The sequence below is a fragment of the Hyla sarda genome, chromosome 2 (genome assembly GCF_029499605.1).
Source record: "Hyla sarda isolate aHylSar1 chromosome 2, aHylSar1.hap1, whole genome shotgun sequence".
Lineage (NCBI taxonomy): Eukaryota > Metazoa > Chordata > Amphibia > Anura > Hylidae > Hyla > Hyla sarda.
The window spans coordinates 30544413-30570887 of record NC_079190.1 but is presented as its reverse complement, the minus strand read 5'-3'; the positions used below and the strand labels follow the sequence as shown (position 1 = coordinate 30570887).

Genomic DNA, 26475 nt, shown 5'->3' with positions numbered 1-26475 from the left:
GGGGGCTGCTGCTGGCTATCACTACCTAAAGGGGGCTGCTGCTGCTGGCTATCACTACTTAAAGGGGGCTTCTGCTGCTGGCTATCACTACCTAAAGGGAGCTGCTGCTGGCTATCACTTCCTAAAGGGGGCTGCTGCTGTTGCTGGCTATCACTACCTAAAGGGGGCTGCTGCTGCTGGCTATCACTACCTAAAGGGGGCTGCTGCTGCTGGCTATCACATCCTAAAGGGGGCTGCTGCTGCTGGCTATCACTACCTAAAGGGGGCTGCTGCTGCTGGCTCTCACTGCCTAAAGGGGGCTGCTGCTGCTGGCTATCACTACATAAAGGGGGCTGCTGCTGCTGGCTATCACTTCCTAAAGGGGGCTGCTGCTGGCTATCACTGCCTAAAGGGGGCTGCTGCTGCTGGCTATCACTACCTAAAGGGGGCTGCTGCTGCTGCTGGCTATCACTTCCTAAAGGGGGCTGCTGCTGCTGGCTATCACTACCTAAAGGGGGCTGCTGCTGCTGGCTATCACTGCCTAAAGGGGGCTTCTGCTGCTGGCTCTCACTACCTTAAGGGGGCTGCTGCTGGCCCGGGCTTCCATCCTCTGGTCTAAGTATACAGGATTTGGTTACTAACAGTATGATGGTATTATGTATAGTGGTACTATTCCTCATTGTATACTGGTATTATTGGTAATATTGGTCTCAGTATACAGGATTTGGTTAGTAACAGTATGATGGCAATATGAATGGTGATAATATTACTCCTTGTATACTGGTATTATTGGTAATATTGGTCTCAGTATACAGTATTTGTGTGGAAAAAAGATAAAAGAGACAGGGAGAGGATAGCGCCTCGCGTAATTCAGTGGGATAATCCCGGTCCGCAACCCCAGTATTAGTGGTACTCACCTGGGGTATAGCTTGACATGTGCATATCTCCCCTCCGTATGGGGTCAGATGGTCTCTGGCTGCAGCCTGCAGGGTCCAGCCGGGTCCTCGATGAGAGATCGGCAATAAACTTGTGGAGTGATGCAAAAAATTGCAAAAAAATTGGTCTGCAGTGGCGCTGCCGTGTAGAGAACGGAATGAAGTTTCAGTCTTATAATTTAAAATCTCATTTATTGAAACATAAACTGAGATGTGGGAATGCAAAACGCGTTTCGAGGGTAAGTTCCCTCTTTCTCAATTGCAAGGAATAATATTATAAGGTACATACAGTCGGGCGCCATTTATATAAGGAAAAAAGGCGCAAAAAACAAAAACTCTGTACTGCCCACAAAGGGGCGTTTTCAATAAAATTCACATTCACTGTTAAAAAATGCATATGATCAGTTTTCTACACATATTATACAAAGACTTATAAAAGAACAATGCAAGTATAAAAAGCATGTGATTGCGTAGAATTATGTTAATATTCTATATATCTGTAGTCTTTTATGAGCGAGCGTTGTATTACAGTGTATAAGTCCAGAAAACAGGGTTGGACTTTGGGATAACCAAGACGAGGCTTGGAGCCGGATGTATACGTCATATCTAGCGCTGGTACGCTGGTTCATTCACAAACCACAGCGACCAATCATCATAGAGCCGCACATGACGTCAAAATAGTTAGTAGCCAATAGAGCACGTTATCGGCTGGGGGAATGTACGTCGTAAAGGTCGCTTCGTATGTGATAAATACGCCGACCAATCGCTATGAAGTGCAGAGCGAGGTGGCCAATCAGAATCACTTGTATTCTGTCAATGGATTGTGCAAGATTCAGATTTCAAAAAACGGCTGCTAAGCCATTCAGATCTTTTGCCGGATTGTTTGGTATTATCTGGTAAGGTGCTCGTATGTGTACGTAGCTACTTTTTGGTATACGCCATTGGTCTGGGCGATTGGCCTATCAGTGACAGGCCGGTATCTGTGTAACTTTTCAATGGTATTTGTGAAGGTCCCCGCTGTGAGTTTCGTAGGTCCAGTGACTGCTCTCTGTCCTGCTCCTGCCGTGGTGACCAATAGGAGTGGATCCCGATATGAACTTGGTCGTGGGACCCGAGGGGAAAAAAGAGAGAGGTTTCTTCTAGCACTGGTAGGTATGTATTTCTTAGATTAAATTGAGTGTTCGATATAATCATTCAAGCCTAGTGGGTTTAAAGTTTTCAGCTTGAAAATCCAGTAGTTCTCCCTCCTGCACAACTGCGTGTAGCGACGATGGCTGGTGGCCGGAATATGTTCTATGGGTAATACAGAGAAATCAGAAAACTTACATTCGTGTCGTAGTGCAGCATGACGAGATACGCTATGTTGTTGATAACCTCTTTTCACATTGGATGGATGGTTATTGAGTCTTGTGCTGAGCATTTGTGTGGTTCTGCCAACATATTGGGTGCCGCAGGTACATTCCAGGAGGTAAATTACATATTCAGTTTTGCAGGTCATTAGAGTTTTAATCTTAAATGTTTCACCAGTGGTTTTGGAGGTGAAGGCTTTGCATCGATTTTTTATGTTGGAACAACATTTGCAATTTGCCGTCCCGCATCGGAAAGCCCCTGTGATAGTGCTAGTTGTTAATGTAGGTTTCCTTATATTCCTCAGCTTGCTCGGGGCCAGCATGTTCTTCAGAGATTGATTCCTTCTGAAGGTGATTTTTGGGCGTGCTGGTAAGATGTCTTTTAAGAAGGGATCTAGTAGTAATATATCCCAGTGCGATTGTAGTATTTGTTTAATGTTCCGATGGTCTGTAGAGTAAGTGGTTATATGTATAGGTTTTATCTTCTGTTATATTTGTTGGGTTCGTAGTTTTAGGTTGAAGGCAGGTTTTCTGGCCAAGGTGGCTCGCTTTTAGCTTACTATTTCTGATCAAAGATTTCGGATAGCCTTTTTCCTTAAATCTATTATCCAGGATTTTGCTCTGCTCTTTGTAGTCTTGGTCCGTCGTACAGTTCCGGCAGATTCTCTTATACTGTCCGAAAGGGATATTCTTGGTCCATTTGTCTGAATGACAGCTTTTAAAATTAAGGTAACTATTTCCGTCCACGGCTTTAAAGAAGGTTTTCGTATTAATGTGTCCGCGATTGTCATGTGAGACAATTACATCGAGAAACTCAGCATTATTTGCATAGTGTGTATATGTGAAACGAACGTTGCATGGATTTTTGTTTAAACAGGAGATGAATTCTGTAAGATCCGTTGTATTGTTGTCCCATACGATGAATATATCATCGATATACCTTTTGTAAATAATACAATGCCGGAACAGGGGGTGCTCATAGATATACTGCTCCTCAAATGCTCCCATAAACAGGTTTGCTAAACTGGGTGCGAATTTAGAGCCCATCGCTGTGCCACAGTGTTGTTTGTAAATGGTCCCATTGAATCTGAAAAAATTATGTTCTAAAATGAATTTTATTGCGGCTAGTATAAATTCCTGTTGTTCGCTGGGCATCTGTTTGTCGCGGTCTAGGTATCGCGACACTGCAGCGATTCCTTGATCATGTTGAATGATAGTATAAAGTGTCATTATGTCCATGGTAAGGAAGGAGAAATTATCTTCCCATTTCAGATTAATAATGGAGTTGATAAAATCACTAGTATCACGGGTGTAGGAAGGTAATTGGCAGACATATTTCTGGAGATGGAGATCAATGTATTGCGACAGATTGGATGTAAGTGAATTGATTCCAGAGATTATTGGACGTCCAGGAGGGTTATTGAGGCATTTGTGTATTTTCGGTAGATGATAGAATATGGGGACATCAGGTTCAGATATTTTGATAAAGTTATACTCTTGTTTATTGATTATACCATCCTTCAGTCCTTTGTCCAAAAGGACTGACATTTCTTTCTGCAAAGCCTTCACCTCCAAAACCACTGGTGAAACATTTAAGATTAAAACTCTAATGACCTGCAAAACTGAATATGTAATTTACCTCCTGGAATGTACCTGCGGCACCCAATATGTTGGCAGAACCACACAAATGCTCAGCACAAGACTCAATAACCATCGATCCAATGTGAAAAAAGGTTATCAACAACATAGCGTATCTCGTCATGCTGCACTACGACACGAATGTAAGTTTTCTGATTTCTCTGTATTACCCATAGAACATATTCCGGCCACCAGCCATCGTCGCTACACGCAGTTGTGCAGGAGGGAGAACTACTGGATTTTCAAGCTGAAAACTTTAAACCCACTAGGCTTGAATGATTATATCGAACACTCAATTTAATCTAAGAAATACATACCTACCAGTGCTAGAAGAAACCTCTCTCTTTTTTTCCCTCGGGTCCCACGACCAAGTTCATATCGGGATCCACTCCTATTGGTCACCGCGGCAGGAGCAGGACAGAGAGCAGTCACTGGACCTACGAAACTCACAGCGGGGACCTTCACAAATACCATTGAAAAGTTACACAGATACCGGCCTGTCACTGATAGGCCAATCGCCCAGACCAATGGCGTATACCAAAAAGTAGCTACGTACACATACGAGCACCTTACCAGATAATACCAAACAATCCGGCAAAAGATCTGAATGGCTTAGCAGCCGTTTTTTGAAATCTGAATCTTGCACAATCCATTGACAGAATACAAGTGATTCTGATTGGCCACCTCGCTCTGCACTTCATAGCGATTGGTCGGCGTATTTATCACATACGAAGCGACCTTTACGACGTACATTCCCCCAGCCGATAACGTGCTCTATTGGCTACTAACTATTTTGACGTCATGTGCGGCTCTATGATGATTGGTCGCTGTGGTTTGTGAATGAACCAGCGTACCAGCGCTAGATATGACGTATACATCCGGCTCCAAGCCTCGTCTTGGTTATCCCAAAGTCCAACCCTGTTTTCTGGACTTATACACTGTAATACAACGCTCGCTCATAAAAGACTACAGATATATAGAATATTAACATAATTCTACGCAATCACATGCTTTTTATACTTGCATTGTTCTTTTATAAGTCTTTGTATAATATGTGTAGAAAACTGATCATATGCATTTTTTAACAGTGAATGTGAATTTTATTGAAAACGCCCCTTTGTGGGCAGTACAGAGTTTTTGTTTTTTGCGCCTTTTTTCCTTATATAAATGGCGCCCGACTGTATGTACCTTATAATATTATTCCTTGCAATTGAGAAAGAGGGAACTTACCCTCGAAACGCGTTTTGCATTCCCACATCTCAGTTTATGTTTCAATAAATGAGATTTTAAATTATAAGACTGAAACTTCATTCCGTTCTCTACAAGGCAGCGCCACTGCAGACCAATTTTTTTGCAATTTTTTGCATCACTATACAGTATTTGGTTAGTAACAGTATGATGGTAATATGCATGGTGATAATATTTCCTCCGTCTTTCTCCATTGAACTAAAGGGCTCTTGTTTTTCTTGTCCTGTGGTTTACATTTTTTTTATTATTGATAATTGGGAAAATAGCAGGCAAGCCCTTGGGGGGGGGGGGGGAGTCAAGTGGAGGGGCCCATGCCTTAAGCTGTGTAAGGGGCCCCAAAATTTCTGATGGCAGCCCTGCTGGCGTCTGCCATAGTGCCGCAATGCTGTGGGGCTGGTATGAAATTATTTCCAGGACTGCTTTTTATGCCCAGTCCGGCCCTGGTGACATCACATCTTCAGTCCCGGAAACAAAGAGGTTTCAGAGACTGGAGCACCAGCTCCGCATAGAATGTGGGTGCTCCATGGAGAGGGGTCCCAGCGGCAGGCCCCCCACGATCAGACATCTTATCCCCTATCCTTTGGATAGGGAATAAGATGTCTGTTACGCCGAGCGCTCCGGGTCCCCGCTCCTCCCCGGAGCGCTCGCAACATTCTCGCAATTGCAGCGCCCCGGTCAGACCTGCTGACCGGGTGCGCTGCGATACCTCTCCCAGCCGGGATGCGATTCGCTATGCGGCAGGCGCCCGCTCGCGATGCGCATCCCGGCTCCCGTACCTGACTCGCTCTCCGTCGGTCTTGTCCCGGTGCGCGCGGCCCCGCTCCCTAGGGCGCGCGCGCGCCGGGTCTCTGCGATTTAAAGGGCCAGTGTGCCGCTGATTGGCGCCTGGTTCTAATTAGTGAATTCACCTGTGCTTTTCCCTATATAACCTCACTTCCCCTTCCCTTCCTTGCCGGATCTTGTTGCCATCGTGCCAGTGAAAGCGTTTCCCAGTGTGTTCCTAGCCTGTGTTCCAGACCTCCTGCCGTTGCCCCTGACTACGATCCTTGCTGCCTGCCCCGACCTTCTGCTACGTCCGACCTTGCTCTTGTCTACTCCCTTGTACCGCGCCTATCTTCAGCAGTCAGAGAGGTTGAGCCGTTGCTAGTGGATACGACCTGGTTGCTACCGCCGCTGCAAGACCATCCCGCTTTGCGGCGGGCTCTGGTGAAAACCAGTAGCAGCTTAGAACCGGTCCACTAGCACGGTCCACGCCAATCCCTCTCTGGCACAGAGGATCCACCTCCTGCCAGCCGAATCGTGACAATGTCTATGGCCAGAATACCCCTTTAAACTTTGTTATTAGTGTTGGCGGAGTCTTCTCAGGATACGTTTTTATACCACTGTGATCGTTGCTATGCACTTGTATCTATGCTCTGTTGATATACTGTGGGATCTCTGTTTTTTGTCCTGTCTCAGCCAGTGACTGACTAAGTGGCAATGTGACATATAGGGGCCAGGCCATTGTCTTCTTCCTGGTACTGGGGCACACTTTGAGGTATTTGGTCTAGGAAGCTGAACGGGAATTAAAAAAAAAAACTCCCGTTGCACAACCCCTTTAAGGGAATTTCTTCTATATGGACTCTCTAAATAGATAAGACACACACATTGCATAAATGACTAAAACTGTATATTTTTACACACTTTTTGGCCAAAAAAATGGAGATAACTATAGATAGGGCTGCTCCAAGGGGTTAGTGCCCTAGGTAGAAAAGACAAATGTCATTGATAAAACTCCCCATCCCATTCATCCTCCCAATCTATCCTTTTCAGCAATGAGTCCTGCTTTTGTCCCACAATGATAGTCAGAGGTTGGTCAGGAGCCCACATGGCCACTGTCATAAAGAGGCCTTCACGAGAGAACATCACACCGGTCCTACTTTCAGGATTATGTTGTAGGACGGCATAATGTATGGTAACTGGACCTTTCTAATCTTCATTCCAGGTACACAAACAGCTTGACATTGCATTGATTTGGTCATGGAACCAGTGGGGGCCATTTCTCCTTAGAGTCTCAGAAGCAGTTTTTTAAACGTGACAACAACAGGCAGGGCCAGCATCAAATATTTTAGGAGCTGAAGCATCTCTTCACCAATATCTATTACTCAAAAAATCCCTATTTCAATTTAAGACAACTTTTTATGAGTTTACAGTCAAAAATATGTTCTGAATTACAAGCCAAAATATGTGCCAAAATATAGCCAAAAAAGGGCTTGACAGTTAAAGTGTACCTCAACTTTTACCTAGCACCCCTCTGTGCTCACTCCTGTTCTATCAGACTGCAGCAAGGAAGAGGGGGTTACATAACAGCCTGTAGTGATTCGATGAATAGACCCAGCAGTCATGCAGAGTGAGGACACGCCGCCTCCAAATCACAGGATGACAAACCAAGTGAGCAACAGATAGAAGGTATTTGTGAGAGAAATATAGGTGCTAGACATGTAATCATTATATGTACATGATCAGGATTAGGTACTGAGTAACATATAAAATGTTTTTTTTTTTTTTTTTTTGTGGGATATGACAGGTATGCTTTAAGCATGCCTTATCCTATGGCTTCATTTGTATGACTACTAGAATGGAGGAACATTTGAAAGAAACACTAAAGTGTAGACGTTCTGTGGCCTTAGAACAGTGACCATTTTGTGTGAAACAATTAGGGACTGAGACAAGCAACACGCAGTGCAGAAATCTCAGCTCTGGTTGTCATCGATACAGTCATGTGACAACATCAAGAAATGATAAGACCTTTCAGGATATCTTCTTGTGCCCCGCGCCTCCTGGCGAAAATTATTAACTCCATTTCCACTAACCAGGCAATGAAATTAAGTGCAAACGAGAGAAGCTGCTATTACTAATTAACAGAGCAATTCAAATTACAGCTTTATAGAGATAACAAGGACAACGTGATGTACAGGTGACAGACTGCGCACTCATCACTGACATTTATGGCTTCATTGAAATTCATCCGCCTTGTATCATTGACTTTGAATAGACGTTAACAAGAGGCAGGTTAACATTTACATTTCTACAGAGACATAATGAGTGTTTTAGTCTCCCAACAACAGTTATGGGTTACTGAATACTGTCAATGTGCAGCATGCAGCCAGGAATGTGCAGATATTATGCAGAGGGCCAGCTGGGACCTGTAATTTCGCACAATAGCAAGCTTGGGTTAAAGGGGTACTATGGTGGGGGAACAAAAATTATAATCAAATGGTGCCAGAAAGATATACAGATTAAAAGTCTTAATTCTTCCAGTACTTATCAGCAGCTGTATGCTCCAGAGGAAGTTGTGTCGTTCTTTCCAATCTGACCACAGTGCTCTCTGCTGACACCTCTGTCCATATCAGGAACTAGGAGTAGGAGCAAATCCCCATAGCAAACCTCTCCTGCTCTGGACAGTTCCTGACATGGACAGAGGTGTTAGCAGAGAGCACTGTGGTCAGACAGAAAAGAACAACTCAACTTCCTCTGTAGTATATAGCATCTGATAAGTACTGGAAGGGTTAATATTTTTAATAGAAGTAATTTACAAATCTGTAGAAATATATATATTAGGGCTCAGGGTTTGAGACAACTGGACAGGTTGTGTTTAAAGTAATATTTCAATTTATTGATTGTATATAATGTGACAATTGAATATTAGATAAAATGTAAATAGCAGCAACTGCGTCTCACAGGGCCCTTGTGTAGGCGCAGCAACAACTATTAAGAACTATAGCATATGTATAGTACAGTATATAAAATATAAAAATATACTTGTAAAAAATTATAAAATATATAAAATAAGAATATAGAGACCACCATAAACATATATATAGAGAGGGATCTGGGTGGGAGAGTCTTAGACCATCCTCTATGGTAAATAATCTCCTCTCATAAAAAAAGTCCTGCTCATATAGACCGATTCTGGTATTGTGGTAACCAATGGCAACCATAAGGTTAGTAACCCGTAGCAACCGTTCTGATGAGTCCGGCTATTTAAGCACTTCAACATTTAAGTAGAAGATAAACTTGATATTTGTAGACAATATTCAACATGAAGAGCTAGTGTGCAGTTACTGTTAATATGCATGCATATTTGTATGATACTTTGTATCTCACCGCTCCCGAACACTGATGCGCTGAACTTCACGGGGATGCTGCGATCTCCTCCTGATGCGCTGTGTAATCCTGCAGTGTATTAGCACTGAGTAGCTGTCTTGGTAAGCGGCAGCATCACCGGAGACTCGGCCGTCTCCCACAGTGGTGATGTTGGTAGATGGTGGGTTGCAGGTGGTGTTGTCGCAGCGGTTCTGCGGATGCGCACGTACATGTGCCGGTGGCGTCCTCGTGGCAGCGAGGCGCGGATGTCTCCTTCACCGGGTGTCGGGTGATTGACAGTTTATTGTCCGGTATCGGACTGCTATTGACTTAAGCAGGGCAAATATACTGATGGTCTCAATAGGTATTGAGGGGACGCTGGACGCGTTTCAGGACTGTCTCAGTCCTTTCTTCAGCAGCAAAGAATAAGTATACTTATACTTATAATACACTTATAATACAATATACTTATACTTATAATACACTTATTCTTTGCTGCTGAAGAAAGGACTGAGACAGTCCTGAAACGCGTCCAGCGTCCCCTCAATAACTATTGAGACCACCAGTATATTTGCCCTGCTTAAGTCAATAGCAGTCCGATACCGGACAATAAACTGTCAATCACCCGACACCCGGTGAAGGAGACATCCGTGCCTCGCTGCCACGAGGACGCCACCGGCACATGTACGTGCGCATCCGCAGAACCGCTGCGACAACACCACCCGCAACCCACCATCTACCAACATCACCACTGTGGGAGACGGCCGAGTCTCCGGTGATGCTGCCGCTTACCAAGACAGCTACTCAGTGCTAATACACTGCAGGATTACACAGCGCATCAGGAGGAGATCGCAGCATCCCCGTGAAGTTCAGCGCATCAGTGTTCGGGAGCGGTGAGATACAAAGTATCATACAAATATGCATGCATATTAACAGTAACTGCACACTAGCTCTTCATGTTGAATATTGTCTACAAATATCAAGTTTATCTTCTACTTAAACGTTGAAGTGCTTAAATAGCCGGACTCATCTGAACGGTTGCTACGGGTTACTAACCTTATGGTTGCCATTGGTTACCACAATACCAGAATCGGTCTATATGAGCAGGACTTTTTTATGAGAGGAGATTATTTACCATAGAGGATGGTCTAAGACTCTCCCACCCAGATCCCTCTCTATATATATGTTTATGGTGGTCTCTATATTCTTATTTTATATCTTTTATAATTTTTTACAAGTATATTTTTATATTTTATATACTGTACTATACATATGCTATAGTTCTTAATAGTTGGTGCTGCGCCTACACAAGGGCCCTGTGAGACGCAGTTGCTGCTATTTACATTTTATCTAATATTCAATTGTCACATTATATACGATCAATAAATTGAAATATTACTTTAAACACAACCTGTCCAGTTGTCTCAAACCCTGAGCCCTAATATATATATTTCTACAGACAAACTACAATCTGACACCTTGGGTATAAGTGTCTAATTAGGTAGCCCGGGTTTATTTGGTGGGTAGTCAGACAAGAGCCTCTCCAACTCTTCTATATAATTTACAAATCTGTTTAACTTTCTGTGGCCAGTATGATATGAAAATAAATATTTTCCATCGGAGTACCCCTTTAAGGCTCCTTACCTTTCTGGATGCATGCATTCTTACATCACCGTAAAAACAAAACTTAAAAAAATGTATAAAATAAACGAATCTTATGAAAAATGCATATAAAAACCACTGTCCACTTTTAGTTGCAGTGGTTAAAGTGCTGCAGCATTGTTCCATTCACTTCCCCCCACTAGTAAAAGTGTTATACATTGAAGAGCATACCTGTCATATCACAGAAAAAAATAATGCAGGTGCTTTACATGTCTTTTATGTGTCTAACTGTAACTGTAACTCACAAATCATTCCGTTCCACGGCTCACTCATTCTGACATCCACTGCTCAGGAAAGGGCGTGTCCGAGGCAAGCACTGAGCCTGCCTTCACTCATCATGTATTCACTTCCTCCCTGAGTCTGCTGTGCTGTGCTAGGTCTATTCATCCAATCACTGCACGTTGCTCTGTAATCCCCTCCCTTCTTTTTTCAGACAGGAGTCTAATAAGACAGGAGTGAGCACAGAGGAGTGCTATCCCCCACCCTCCCTTCCTGGACTTTGTCCGAGCCTGTGCTTTAACTGGGACAATGATAACACTGCAGCTGGACAGGATTATGTTCTGGATGGTATGGGGACCCCTAGTGGACTTTTTTTTATAAGCCATGATTTCTATAAAAAGGAGATAACATTTTTTTTTTTATGAAGTATATTAGAAAGATTAATGTTTTGCCAAGATGTACAATAACTGAAAAGTTTTTGATTCTGTCAGTGTCCATTTAAAGGGGGGTACTCTGGTGGAAAACTCTTTTTTTTTTTTTTTTTTAAATCAACTGGTGCCAGAAAGTTAAACAGATTTGTAAATGATTTCTATAAAAAAAAACTCTTAATCCTTCCAGTACTTATTAGCTGCTGAATACTACAGAGGAAATTAGTTTCTTTTTGGAACACAGAGCTCTCTGCTGACATCACGAGAACAGTGCTCTCTGCTGACACCTCTGTCCATTTTAGGAACTTTCCAGAGCAGCATATGTTTGCTATGGGGATTTTCTCCTACTCCGGACCGTTCCTAAAATGGACAGAGATGTCAGCAGAGAGCACTGTGCTCGTGATGTCAGCAGAGAGCTCTGTGTCCCAAAAAGAAAATAATTTCCTCTGTAGTATTCAGCAGCTAATACGTACTGGAAGGATTAATATTTTTTAATAGAAGTAATTTACAAATCTGTTTAACTTTCTGGCACCAGTTGATTTAAAAATAAAAAGTTTTCCACCGGAGTACCCCTTTAAACAGTGGATCAGTGGGGGGGGGTGCCAGGAGTCAAATCCCCATCGATCTAATATTAATGTTGTATCCTGATAATAGAGTTTGGATAATCTCTGTAAAGTGTTATATTAATTCTAATAGTCAAAGCCAAACAGGCATATGATGTTGATCCTGCCCAGGTGGACCTTGGAGGACTACTACTCCTATTTATTATGTTTACTGAACTTAATATTAATCTATATATTTTTAGACCAGACCTACTCAATAACTATTACATTATAAAGCTCTGGGTTTAGGAAGCACAAAGAGATAATTACATCTTACATGGAGAAAACCGGAACTGCCATGGCCACCGGTAAAATATCTGTATCTGGAAATAAGAAGCTGGTGACAACTCTTAGATAGTGTCCCTTTTGTGTTTGATATAAGATAAGGCTTATTTAAAGGGAACCTGTCATCACTTTCCCGCTGCCTGAACCGCGATTCTTCAGGGTGGCCCCCCCGACGGATTCTCCCAGTCCTGCCGGCCTTGATCGATAGATCGCTCCTTATACCCAAACAAGAAGAGATCTATCAATCCAGACCAGAGGTCTAAAACTGTGGCCCTCCAGATGTTGTAAAAGTTCAACTCCCAGCATGCCCGGACAGCCAACGGCTGTCCGGGCATGCTGGGAGTTGAACTTTTGCAACATCTGGAGTGCCACAGTTTGAGACCACTGATCCAAAGCAATGAGGTTGGGAGAATCCACCAGGGACCGCCCCATTGAGTTTGATTTAGGCAACAGGAAAGGGATGACAGGTTCCTTTTAATATTTAAAGAGATCTTTGGTTAAAACCCCATTGAAATACCCTAGGAAATTCCAAGTCAAAGGGGTACTCCATTGGAAAAAAAAAATGTCATCAACTGGTGGCAGAAAGTTACACAGATTTGTAAATTACTTCTATTTAAAAATCTTAATCCTTCCAGTATTTATCAGATGCTGTATGCTCCACAGGAAGTTCTTTTTCCTGTTTGAATTTCCTTTCTGTCTGACCACAGAGCTCTCTGCTGACACCTCTGTCCATTTTAGGAACTGTCCAGAGCAGGATAGGTTTGTTATGGAGATTTGCTCCTAATATGAATAGTTCCTAAAATGGACAGAGGTGTGAGCAAAGAGCACAGAACTTCCTGTGGAGCATACAGCAGCTGATAAGTACTGGAAGGATTACGATTTTTAAATAGAAGGAATTTAAAATTCTGTTTAACTTTCTGGCACCAGTTGATTTAAAAAAAATAATGTTTTCCAGCAGAGTACCCCTTTAATAGGGGGCGATAACTCACTTAGGACCTTTATCTATTAGAGGGGAAAACAGCCACAAAGAGCCTTATTGCATAGAAAGACCCATCCGATCACTACACAATTCATTTTATTGAGAGGTGAGTGATACTGCATTTCTTCTGTGGGGGCGCTGCAGAGAGATGGAACACTAGGTTTCCCTACAGATTGCCTCCACCCAACGGATCCTCCTGGGTATGGATGTGGGATCCCATTGGGAACATCTTTGAGAAAACAATAAGACTGAATCAAAGCTAACTTGAAACTAACTTTGTATTGCATAAAGAAAAACAACCATGTATAACATAATAAACAGTAAGATGTAGTTTAACACAAAAATCAGACAAAGGTAGTGCGTATATAGGCCTCACCCACCCACAAGCACACCTGTGGCCCATCCTAGTCTTTGTCCTAGTGGCCGTTGGGTACCTTCACTTGATGCACATTGAATAGATGGAGCCCACATAAAATCCTGCTACCAGCATTGGATCTGGTCCAACCTGCTTGCAGATTCCTTAGCACATGACTACAAAACTCCTTCTTCCCTAGTTTTAGTCACTGCTTGGTTCATTTGCCTGTGCAGTCCGCCATCTACTGGACACTGCATGTAATTGCAGGAAAATACCAACAATAATCAAGGGTCTCCTGATTAACCGCAGCAGTGCATCACCAGACCCGAGGGCACCAATTTCCAGAGACTCACAACAGTCCCTGTGGCCCTGTGCCCACAAGGAAACTATCCACCAGGGCTGAATACCGTCCCCAGCCCACCTCAGACCACCATACCAACTGCCACAATTACCACCCGTGCCTCCAAGTCCCTATCCTGCAACCTCCACAATGGTAGCGTGTGACCCCTCCCCCCTTTCCACTACAACAGCACACCCCTTTCCACCACCTCACGAATACCCAACATCCACAAATCCATCTCAATGGTGTTAAGATGAACACCCACCATCAGGAGTCAAAAACTCAGGATCACCCGACTCCAATTCCTGGTGCCGGACTACTAGGCCCCCAGTGCACGCCACAAAGCACCCCACCACCTTGTTGACCTTAGCACGGGCCCGGTTCAAACCAGCCACTGATCTCACTCTTCACCAGTTCCTCCTCGCCACAATATCTGACCAAAATCAGAATCAGACCAGGAAAAGAAGCCTGCAAGCTTAAATTCAATTAAAACCCTGGACCTCCGAAACCCGAGGTCATTACCCCCAAAATGCACCACCAGCATATCTGGAGCCCGATCAACAGCTACATAATGCTGCAAATGCCCCAACAAGCCTGCCCACAGCAACTCCCCTTTTCCCAGCCACCGAGCCCGCGCCTCCGAGCGGGACAACCCCAACTGGCGACCATTTGGCCGGACCCCTCCCCTTGCCACATAGGAGTGACCAACGATCCATACCAGGCAGGGCTCTGCACCTGAAAATGAAAAGAGAACAGCACACAATACAAGGAAACTAAACAAAGCACAAACATCACAATAAATGCGGCCGAACGTAAATCCGATATCTGTCCCACCTCCCAATGTGCCTAATCACCTCCAGCCGCAAACCCACCGCGATGCCTCAGTGGCCGCCCCAATGCGGAAGGAATGAGAACTGTATTACCCCGCCGCACACCCTGCAGCCGACAAACATCGCCGAAAAACCTGAATGAACTGAAAACGTGAAAGAAAATACCATCCGCATGTATCAGCAGAGGCCCACCCCCTTCCGGGCGCACCTCCAGGAAAACAAGATAACAAGCTACCGGACCCATACCTGAACTCGCTAACGGAGCCAACCGCACCACCATACCCCACCCCAATTGATCTGTCTTGGACCGATGAACCAGACACACCAACAACCCCTCCTGCAAACGGACATCCGTAAATAAAAGACCGCCCGTGACACACCGACTAGGAGCAACCAGCTCCGAAATCCAGGCCTTGAACCAAAATGCTAAAGCTGGACGGGGAGACCCCTTGACTAAAAGCCCTCCCCACATAAAAAAGCACAGCCGCCTCCCAGTCAGCCCACGAAATCAACACTCCCAACTGCCCATTCAAAGACTCCCAATCTGTCCACCACCGCCGGTAAGTAGCCCACATCGCCCCGCTCACAGACCTGCAAACCAAGCCCCAAGCCACCCCTAGACCAGACTCCATAACCTCACCAGACAAGGGATCCCCTGAGCCTCCGCGGCTGGTGCCAACTCCCAGAAACGCCCCCACTGAAAATGAGAAATGGCATCAGCAATGGAGTTCTCAACCCCCGGCACATGAGCAGCGACAAAATGAGCATTAAGTTCCAACCCCTTCAAAACTAAATGGCACATCAGCCGCACCACTGGCGGCGAAGACACCGTCTGACTGTTAATAGCCGGAACCACACCCAGATTATCACAGTGGAAACAAACCCTGCGATTATCCAGCTGGGACCCCCCAGACCTCAACAGCTACCACTATCGGGAACAATTCCAACAAAGTTAAATTCCTTGTCAGACCCTCCTCCCTCCAAGTCTCCGGCCACCGATCCGCTCACCACTGACCTTGAAAGTAGGCCCCAAAACCAAACCCACTAGCCGCATCCATGTACAACTCCAACTCCCCACTAGCAACCGGCTGCCCCATCACCAAAGACCGCCCATTGTAACCCCCCAGAAAATCCCTCCAAACCCTCAGATCTTCCCTCACCTCGGCTGACCGGTGCACAAAATGGCGAGGCCGTGGCGAGGCCATAGCAGCCGCCAGGCGCCGGCAAAATATCCTCCCCATAGGCATGATGTGGCAAGCAAAACTAAGACGGCCCAGCAAGGGCTGAACCTTCCCTGACCTACAACCGCGCGCCACCACATCCCTCAACTACGCCAGCTTGTCCTCAGGGTACCGACACTCCATGGCCACAGTGTCGATCACAATCCCCAAAAATGTAACCGATGTGGTGGGCCCCTCGGTCTTATCCAGGGCCAACGGAACCCCGAACCAGCGCGCCATCTGCTCCATGACCTGCAACAAAATCACACAAACTCAAGACCCCGTCGGGCCCACAAACAAAAAGTCGTCCAGGTAGTGCAACACGGAGTCCTCCTGCGCCTCCTGCCGCTCCACCTATTCCAAAGACGTGCTGAACTGTAACAAATAAGCGCAGAAAATAGAACAACCCATGGGCAAACACAAATCAACAAAAAACGCCCCCCCCCCCCCCCCCCCCCAGTGAACACCCCAGCAGGAAAAAACTATCCAGCTGCACTGGCAAAAGGCGGAATGCCTCCTAAATGGCCGTTTTGGCCAACAAATGAGCTGGATCCCGCGACCACTGGTCCGGGTAGCCTGTGCAGCCACAGACTGTGGAACCTCCGGCATCAGGGCAGCAAATTGGGCCTCCAACCTTCCTGGGCCCCGGCGCAGCGCCTCCTCCCGAATCCGGTCCAAAATGGAGCTGAGGGACATCATCTCCAAAGGTGAACCTTCTTCAGCCACACACCAACACTTCTTCTTCTGTGGCCACGTGCCAACTGTCCCTATCCCCCATCCCTCTGCCTTTTATAACATCCTAGCTCCCCCCCCCCCCCCCCACCTTCGTCCAACAACTCCCTGCCTTTACTCTGACCCCTTTAACCCTTCTTCTGCCTGCCAGTCTCCCCCTGTCATGTGCCATTCTGGGGCTTTCTATTGGGTTGTTGTGGCTGCTGCTGTTGTTATGGAGGTACTCTGACAGGCTGTGATATCCAATCAGCAAGGCAATAAGGGAGAGTGGCTGCAGCTAGTATGGTTCACAGTGGGAGTGTAGCAGGGTGTGTTATGTGGGGATTTATAGAGCGACGTGAAAGGTGCTGTTGTGGGGGTTCTTAAGTTGCATTCATCTGAATGAGAAGAAAGTGAACAATTCATTATGTTATGGGGACTCTCTGGCAGATTGCACTATAACAATGATGTGACAGGTTCTCTGGCAGACCATTGGGGTGTTGTGGCTGCTGCTGTTATGGGGGTACTCTGGTAGGCTGTGATATTCAGTCAACGAGGCAATAAAGCAGAGTGGCTGCAGCTAGTATGGTTCACAGTAGAAGTGTAGCAAGTGGTGTTCACTGCGATGTGGGGTTCAGAGAGCAATGTGATAGGTGCTGTTGTGGGGGTCCTGCAGCTGCTACTGTCATCTGAATAAGAAACAAGTCGTGTTATGGGGACACTCTGGCAAGCAATGATATGCAATCAATAAAACACAATGGGGGAGATTTATCGAAACCCGTCCAGAGGAAAAGTTGCTGAGTTGCCCATAGCAACCAATCAGATCACTTCTTTCATTTTTCAGAGGGCCTTTTCAAAATGAAAGAAGCGATCTGATTGGTTGCTATGGGCAACTGGGCAACTTTTCCTCTGGACAGGTTTTGATAAATCTCCCCCAGTGTCTGTAGCTGTTATTACGGTCCACATTAAAAGCGTATTAGGCGGTGGTATGATTCACCGCAGATAGCGGTCTTATAGGAGATATTATGGGGGTAGTCTGGTTGCTACTGACTCCGGCATCTGAATAAAAAGAGACAAGTCGGTGTTTCCCAACCAGGGTGCCTCCAGCTGTTGCAAAACTACAACTCCCAGCATGCCCGGACAGCCAAAGGCTGTCTGGGCATGCTGGGAGTTGCAGTTTTGCAACAGCTGGAGGCACCCTGGTTGGGAAATGCTAGACTAAGTAAGTGACCCCCCCCAATCTAGACCACTGTTGTGTATGTGTGTGGGGGGTGCATACACTTTTTGGCCCATAATATTGGCAGTAGCATTGTCGCCTCTTGTATACAGACACAGTCATTGTAGTGCAGCCATATCCATAAATCAATAACTGGGCATGTGCTGCACACAGGCTGCTCGCTGCATTTGCTGTGTGTGTTTCTATTCCTTTTAAAGGACGTGCCTGCGAGAACTGGTCTGACCAGAGTCTGAGCGACTGCGGCTCCTCAGCAACAGATATAAGGAGCGGTGAGGAGTAAAGTGCAGAGAGCAGGTGCTGCATCCATCTATGAAGACACCATAACGTCTCCGCCATCCTCACCACCATGCTGTACTGCCACACCAGATACAAAGGAGCCTGCTGACATGTGCCCTCGCCATCTCTCCCATGAAGAATCTCAAAGCCTGGAGCCCGCTGTTCTTCACGCTATGTCTCATTCATCACATCCATCAAAGTAAGTGCCCATGACTTGTCACTGTGGGACCACAAGTGCCAGCAATACCCTGCAGTACATACATTGTAGAGAGGAAGGCCACATGTTGCTGCACAGTGCCCTGCGGTGCGAGTGGCCATTGTGGGACCACAAGTGCCAGCATTTTCTTGCAGTTTACACAGCAACATGTTGCATCCATTCACTCTGCAGTCCTATGTATCATCTATATCTCATCCTATGATGGTCTTATAGGTCATCTACACAGTTACATAGGACTGCAGGTAAACGTAATATAAAACCATTTAAATGACTCTACTCTGCAGTCCTATGTATCATCTATATCTCATCCTATGATGGTCTTATAGGTCATCTACACAGTTACATAGGACTGCAGGTAAACGTAATATAAAACCATTTAAATGACTCTACTCTGCAGTCCTATGTATCATCTATACCTCATCCTATGATGGTCCTATAGGTCATCTACACAGTTACATAGGACTGCAGGTAAACGTAATATAAAACCATTTAAATTACTCTACTCTGCAGTCCTATGTATCATCTATACCTCATCCTATGATGGTCCTATAGGTCATCTACACAGTTACATAGGACTGCAGGTAAACGTAATATAAAACCATTTAAATGACTCTACTCTGCAGTCCTATGTATCATCTATACCTCATCCTATGATGGTCCTATAGGTCATCTACACAGTTACATAGGACTGCAGGTAAACGTAATATAAAACCATTTTAAATGACTCTACTCTGCAGTCCTATGTATCATCTATACCTCATCCTATGATGGTCCTATAGGTCATCTACACAGTTACATAGGACTGCAGGTAAACGTAATATAAAACCATTTTAAATGACTCTACTCTGCAGTCCTATGTATCATCTATACCTCATCCTATGATGGTCCTATAGGTCATCTACACAGTTACATAGGACTGCAGGTAAACGTAATATAAAACCATTTTAAATGACTCTACTCTGCAGTCCTATGTATCATCTATACCTCATCCTATGATGGCCCTATAGGTCATCTACACAGTTACATAGGACTGCAGGTAAACGTAATATAAAACCATTTAAATGACTCTACTCTGCAGTCCTATGTATCATCTATACCTCATCCTATGATGGTCCTATAGGTCATCTACACAGTTACATAGGACTGCAGGTAAACGTTATATAAAACCATTTAAATGACTCTACTCTGCAGTCCTATGTAACCATACAGATGACATAAAGACATGCCACTGAGGGGTTGTGCCAGCCCTGTAACACCTAACAAACTCATCTATGCTACATCTCTATCAGAATATAGGTATTGTGATGATGATGATGATGATGATGAAGCAGAGAAAAGTTTGTTCCATGCAACAGGGCTAGGATTGTTAACTGCCACAACCCTCAGTGGCATGTCTTTGTGTCATCTATATGCTTACATAGGACTGCAGGTAAACATACTATAGGTCGGTGTTTTCCAACCAGGGTGCCTCTAGCTATAGCAAAACTACAACTCCCAGCATTCCTGAACAGCACCATTCAATTTGCTCTTTTATGCAGTCCTATGTAACGATATAGATGACACAAAGACAAGCCACTGAGGGTTGCGTCAGTTAACAATCTTAGCACTGCTACATCGAAGCAAATCATCTATGCTGCTTTCTTTGTCAAAATATTAATATTTTGATAAAGATGTGTCAGAGAGGATTTTGCCCAAAATAACAATCTTAGCTCTGCTGCATTCAACCAGTTCATCTACACTACAGCTTTATCAAAATGTCAATATTTTCATTATGATGTAGCAGAGATGAGTTTGTTAAATGTAGTAGGGCTAAGATTGTTAATTGGCGCAACCCTCAGTGGTATGTCTTTGATTCATCCATATGGTTTGCCAACCAGGACGTCCCTAGTTGTTGCAAAACTACAACTCCCAGCATGCTCGGACAGCTGAAAGCTGTCCGGGCATGCTGGGAGTTGTAGTTTTGCAACTTTAATTGAGAAACACTGCTATAAAGAAATGGAAAATTTAGGACTGCTTTATGTATTTTTGGCGCCAATCCCGATTTTCACGCTAAAAATGCAATATTGCCGTATCGCATAGTATGCAATAGTAAGCTGTTTATGCATATTATTATTTGCTAAGATCCAACTGTACAGTCGATCCAGTCATATGACCGTCCTATTGCATCAATCTAATCACTATGATCGCTGCAATTTGAATGTAAAATTATGGAGACAACATTTATATATATATATATTTGTGTGTTTATAAAAAAGATATTTTATATATATATATATATATATATATATATATATGTGTGTATGTATATATATATATGTATAGATACATATATATAAATGTATTTATTTATATAGTATAAATAAATACATTGAATAAATAAATAATATATATATTATTATCATTAATATTATTTTTCTTTTTTGTTATTTAATTTTTTAATAATCACTTCAACCAATCAGTCCATGTGAAAGTTGCCTCTATGATTTATTATCAGGACATCCGTCTCCTTGAGGCATTTGCCCCTGTGTAATTTCAGCCTAGAAATCCTAATGCTATGTAAGTATCAGCCCATCATCTGAGGGAAACCATTGAGAGCTCTCTAATGGATGATGCTTTTCATCTAACAGGTCGCCTGCACGGAGCTGCAGAATATGCCGGATCATTATGCTGTCATGGTCTCCTGTCTTCATAAATAGCAGAGACCTACATTGTAATGGACGATATGCAGCCCCTTTTTATGTTAAGTGAGGTGTAAAATACTACAAATTGTATATTATGTATTACAATATACTTATTATACATATATACTGATGTTCTCGCTTAAAGACCACCCCTGGTAGTTTTTAATATCATTTTATATCAGTATCATTAGTTCTGGGTTCCCCCGATTCCAATGGTGTATTTACTTCCTTTTTACGCCCCCTAGTTCCCAAGATATAAAGGTTTTACTATTTGGTTATCTGTGCATTTCACTGAATAGTCAGGTGGGAGGGAACTGTTAAAGTAACCACACCCCCCTGAACATTAGTCTTGCTCCCTCAAGCTCATATTCACACAGTCTGTATCAAGGGTGCTATCAAAGGGGTTACCCAGGGATAGCATCAACCCTGTCTTCAGGTGTTGTGCAGTATTACAACTTGAACTAAGATGCAATACTACACAAAACCTGAGAACAGAGGTGGCGCTGTTTTAAAAAAAAAAAAAAAAAAACGATCAGCTCTGTTTTGGTATTCCTGATTTTAAAGGGCCAAAAAAAAAAAAGAAGTTTGAAAAGTGGTTCTGGAGTATAATACAGGATATAACTCAGGATCAGTACAGGGTAAGTTATGTAATGTATGTACACAGTGACCTCACCAGCAGAATAGTGAGTACAGCTCTGGAGTATATTACAGGATATAACTCAGGATCAGTACAGGGTAAGTTATGTAATGTATGCACACAGTGACCTCACCAGCAGAATAGTGAGTACAGCTCTGGAGTATATTACAGGATATAACTCAGAATCAGTACAGGATAAGTTATGTAATGTATCTATACAGTGAATTTACCAGCAGAATAGTGAGTACAGCTCTGGAGTATATTACAGGATATAACTCAGGATCAGTACAGGGTAAGTTATGTAATGTATGTAGACAGTGACCCCACCAACAGAATAGTGAGTACAGCTCTGGAGTATATTACAGGATATAACTCCGGATCAGTACAGGATAAGTAATGTAATGTATCTATACAGTGAATTTACCAGCAGAATAGTGAGTGTAGCTCTGGAGTAGAATACAGGATATAACTCAGGATCAGTACAGGATAAGTAATGTAATGTATGTACACAGTGACCTCACCAGCAGAATAGTGACTGTAGCTCTGGAGTTTAATACAGGATATAACTCAGGATCAGTACAGGATAAGTAATGTAATGTATGTACACAGTTACCTCACCAGCAGAATAGTAAGTACAGCTCTGGAGCCGTTCACCATACGGTATCGTTAACATTTTATTTTAATAGTTGGGATATTTATGCATGCGGTGATACCAAATATGTATATAAAATATTTTTTACACTTTTTGGGGGTGAAATAGGGAAAATGGGACAATTTCAGTTTTTATTGGGGGGAGGGGTTTTTCACATTTTTTTAACTTTTATTTTTACACTTTAATAGTCCCCATAGGGGACTATTTATAGCAATCATTCGATTGCTAATACTGTTCAGTGCTATGTATAGGACACAGCACTGATCAGTATTATCGGTCATCTTCTGCTCTGGTCTGCTCGAACGCAGATGAGAGCAGAAGACCCATGGAAGGCAGCGGAGGTAGGTGAGGGGACCTCCGGCTGCAACGCTGGATGATCGGATCCCCGCGGCAGCGCTGCAAGCGATCCGATCAGCCATTTTAGTGTCCGCAATGCTGCAGATGCCGTGATCTGTATTGATCACGGCATCTGAGGGGGTTAATGGCGGATATCCTAGTATAAAGGGTTTTACTATTTGGCTGACTATTTGTGCTTTTTACTGAATAGTCAGGTGGGAGGGAACTGTTTTTCAAAATGAGGTGTAAATGCTTAACTAACCACATTAGTCATACCCCTTAACTTCATGTTCATACCCTCTGAATCCAGCAGTGGGTGCCATTAACAGTAATTAGAAACACTGAGCTTTTTTTTTTTTTTTTTTTTTTTTTAAAACAGCACCACACCTATCCTGAGGTTGTGTCTGGTATTATAACTTGGCTACATTTGCTTTAATGGAGCTGAGCTGCAATACCACACACAACCTGAGCACAGGAGTGGTGCTGTTTTTTTTAAGTAATACCTGGATAAACTCAAATGCAGTCACTTAGTGCTTTCTGCTGGTATACATTAGTTTTAAAGGTTAGTAGGTCAGCACTTCTGTCTTTTGTGGTGGTGCCCGTGGTGGTGGAGAAAAGTCAGCATATACCCAGCACTCACCAGTGATGCTTAACCAATGAAGGTTTATTGAACCATGTTGCAGAAATACAGGCGACGCATTTCGGCATACGCCGAAATGCGTTGCCTGTATTTCTGCAACATGATTCAATAAACCTTCGTTGGTTAAGCCTCACTGGTGAGTGCTGGGTATAATTTTCTATAATATACATTATTGTAATGAGACTCAATAACACAGTCTCCTGCACTAATAAGTCCTATTAAGTTACTGTATAAGGCCAGAACTGACTCAATAGGTAAGGCTGGGTTCACACTACGTTTTCTCCCATACGGGAGCGCATACGGCAGGGGGGAGCTAAAAGCTCGCGCTCCCGTATGTCACCGTATGCCATTCATTTCAATGAGCCGACCGGAGTGAAACGTTCGGTCCGGTCGGCTCATTTTTGCGCCGTATGCGCTTTTACAACCGGACCTAAAACTGTGGTCAACCACGGTTTTAGGTCCGGTTGTAAAAGCGCATACGGCGCAAAAATGAGCCGACCGGACCGAACGTTTCACTCCGGTCGGCTCATTGAAATGAATGACATACGGGAGCGCATACGGTGACATACGGGAGCGCGAGGTTTTAGCTCCCCCCTGCCGTATGCGCTCCCGTATGGGAGAAAACGTAGTGTGAACCCAGCCTAACTCAGTTCAGGCCATTGAAATGAATGGCACCCTCTGCTGTCCGACACAGTAAATGTCGGCACTCCATTCTTGGTGGGATGCCAATGTATACCTGTGATGAGAAGCTAAAACTTGGTGTGCATCCAGCCTTATTATTCTACTTTTCAGGCTCAAACAATACACATGAGCTGTCATTAACATGTCCACCATCTAATGATGAGATGACTCTGCTGACTGGTCCCAGCCTACAGAGCAAAGCCCACTAATAAGCTGCTGAAAATAGAAAACGCCAGCTTATTTTTGTTTGCTCTAGTATAAAAAGCAAAGTCCATACACTAGTAGTGAAAACTTACGAATATAAACCCATGTATGCTAACTCCACGTACATATTAACTCCTGCAATAATGTCAACATAAAGTCAACCTTGCTCTGTTGTGTCTGTGATCACCTCGTGTGTATCTACCAGGGTGGAGATAGTGGGAAATTACTTTCACCATGAGAAGTGCCCACGCCCCTCACATCCTTCTCATACTCCGCTACGGCTACACCTCCAGATAAGGCTGGGATGGGCTACGTGTTTGTTTTACAGTACAGGAGGATTACAGGAAGAACTGTACAGTCCAGGAACACATGGTCTATTGTAAGACTGACAAACATGAAGTCTTATCTCTTTACAACGTTTTACAGTTTATCTCAACATATAAAGTTTGCATTTAAAAAAAAATAATAATAATAATTTTACATGTACATAGCTTAACTTATTTGGTGTTGATTTAGCAGATTTTGTTTTCTTGTCCTATATCCCAAGCTAAAAAAGAATATTACTACATGGTATGGGACTGTGGTTTACAGTCAGACCTTTACTCATTTGAACTGATACTTCTTTTACTGCTACTTCTACGTTATAGCAGGAATGAGTTAATTTAAAGCGTACCTGTCATGTTACAGAAAATGAAATAATGCTTCTATATGTTACTCACTAGGTTGTGTAGATTCTTTACATGTCTTTTTTATGTGTCTAGCTTCTGTACTTGACTCAAAAATCCCTCTGTTCTTCTGCCCATTAATTCTGACATCCACTGCTCAGGAAGGGGCGTGTCTGAGGCAAGCACTGGGCCCGCCCTCATTCCCTATGCATTCATTTCCTCCTTGAGTCTTCTGTGTAGTGCTGGCTCTTTTCATCCAATCACTGCAGGCTGCTCTGTAACCCCCTCCTCTCTGTTTTTATGCTGCAGTCTGATAGGACAGGAGTGATCACAAAGGAGTGCTACTCCCGCCCTCACTTCATGGACTTTGTCCCAGCTTGTGCTCCAGCTGGGACAAAGATGATGATGCAGCCGGAAAGAATTAGGTTCTGGATGGTATGGGGACCCCTAGTGGTCTTTTTTATTAGCCATAATTTCTTTTAAAAGGATATCATTTTTTTCTATTAGGTATATTAGAAAGCATAATATGAAGATGTACAACATATAAAAGGTTTTTGATCCTGACAGGGCCCATTTAATTAGGGATTGTGAAAGAATCAGCACCCGCACACCCACTGATCAAAACTTTTCCCATAATGCTATGACACAGGGGCTGATGAAGGAGGGAAATTAAATTGCAGAGGGGGGTAGCAGCCACATTTCTAATGCTGGTTCTGGATACTGGTCGTAGGATGCGCAAGGTTATATGTTCAAATTGGCGGTATGGTGAGGGGTGTGTCACCAAACTCTGTACGTCTAAAAAGGGTATTAACAACATGAAAAGTTTGGAAAGCTAGGACCCTGGGGGTACCAGTGGGTGGTGGGACACACGCATTGTAACCAACTGTCTGTCAAGTGCCCTTTCTTACAAGTAGGCCCAAGGCAACACATCGCTGTGGCCTGCAATCAGCTCAGTGTAGTGTTTTGTGTCGATCCCCAGAGGCCGAAAGAAGACCTGGGCTGGAGGCATACCATACCATGGAGGCATTATTGCACTGCGTCATTGTGCCAGCCATTGGACGGCAAGTGCAGGAGTATCACTTTATGTGGCTATATATATATATATATATATATATATATATATATATACATACATATATATATATATTATACATATACACGCATCCAATATTAATGCATATATATATATATATGTATGTAGTAGATGCGAACTGGCACTACTTAGCTTCTAAGTCCCTTGGTAGCAACAACGTGGAGTATCTGCTATACAGGTGGGAGGCTAATGTGCACAATGTGGTGGTGCTGACCGTGAACGTTCAGAACAAATGGCAATCAATCTTCAAT

At 43.8% G+C, this 26475-nt stretch overlaps 1 protein-coding gene across 4 annotated transcripts in view; it reads left to right on the top strand.

Moving 5' to 3' along the window:
• Nucleotides 1-26475, top strand: part of VSTM5 (V-set and transmembrane domain containing 5) — a 182814-nt gene that overhangs the window by 138628 nt on the left and 17711 nt on the right. For 2 of the 4 annotated variants that reach the window (XM_056561475.1, XM_056561476.1), the window contains 2 exons: nt 18340-18617; nt 21130-21191. In XM_056561475.1, the coding sequence (XP_056417450.1) occupies nt 18529-18617; nt 21130-21191 (151 nt within the window). In that variant the 5' untranslated portion in view covers nt 18340-18528. Of the gene's footprint in view, nt 1-17807; nt 17892-18339; nt 18618-21129; nt 21192-26475 lie in introns of those variants that run through there. The other 2 variants (XM_056561477.1, XM_056561478.1) reach the window with 2 other exon arrangements.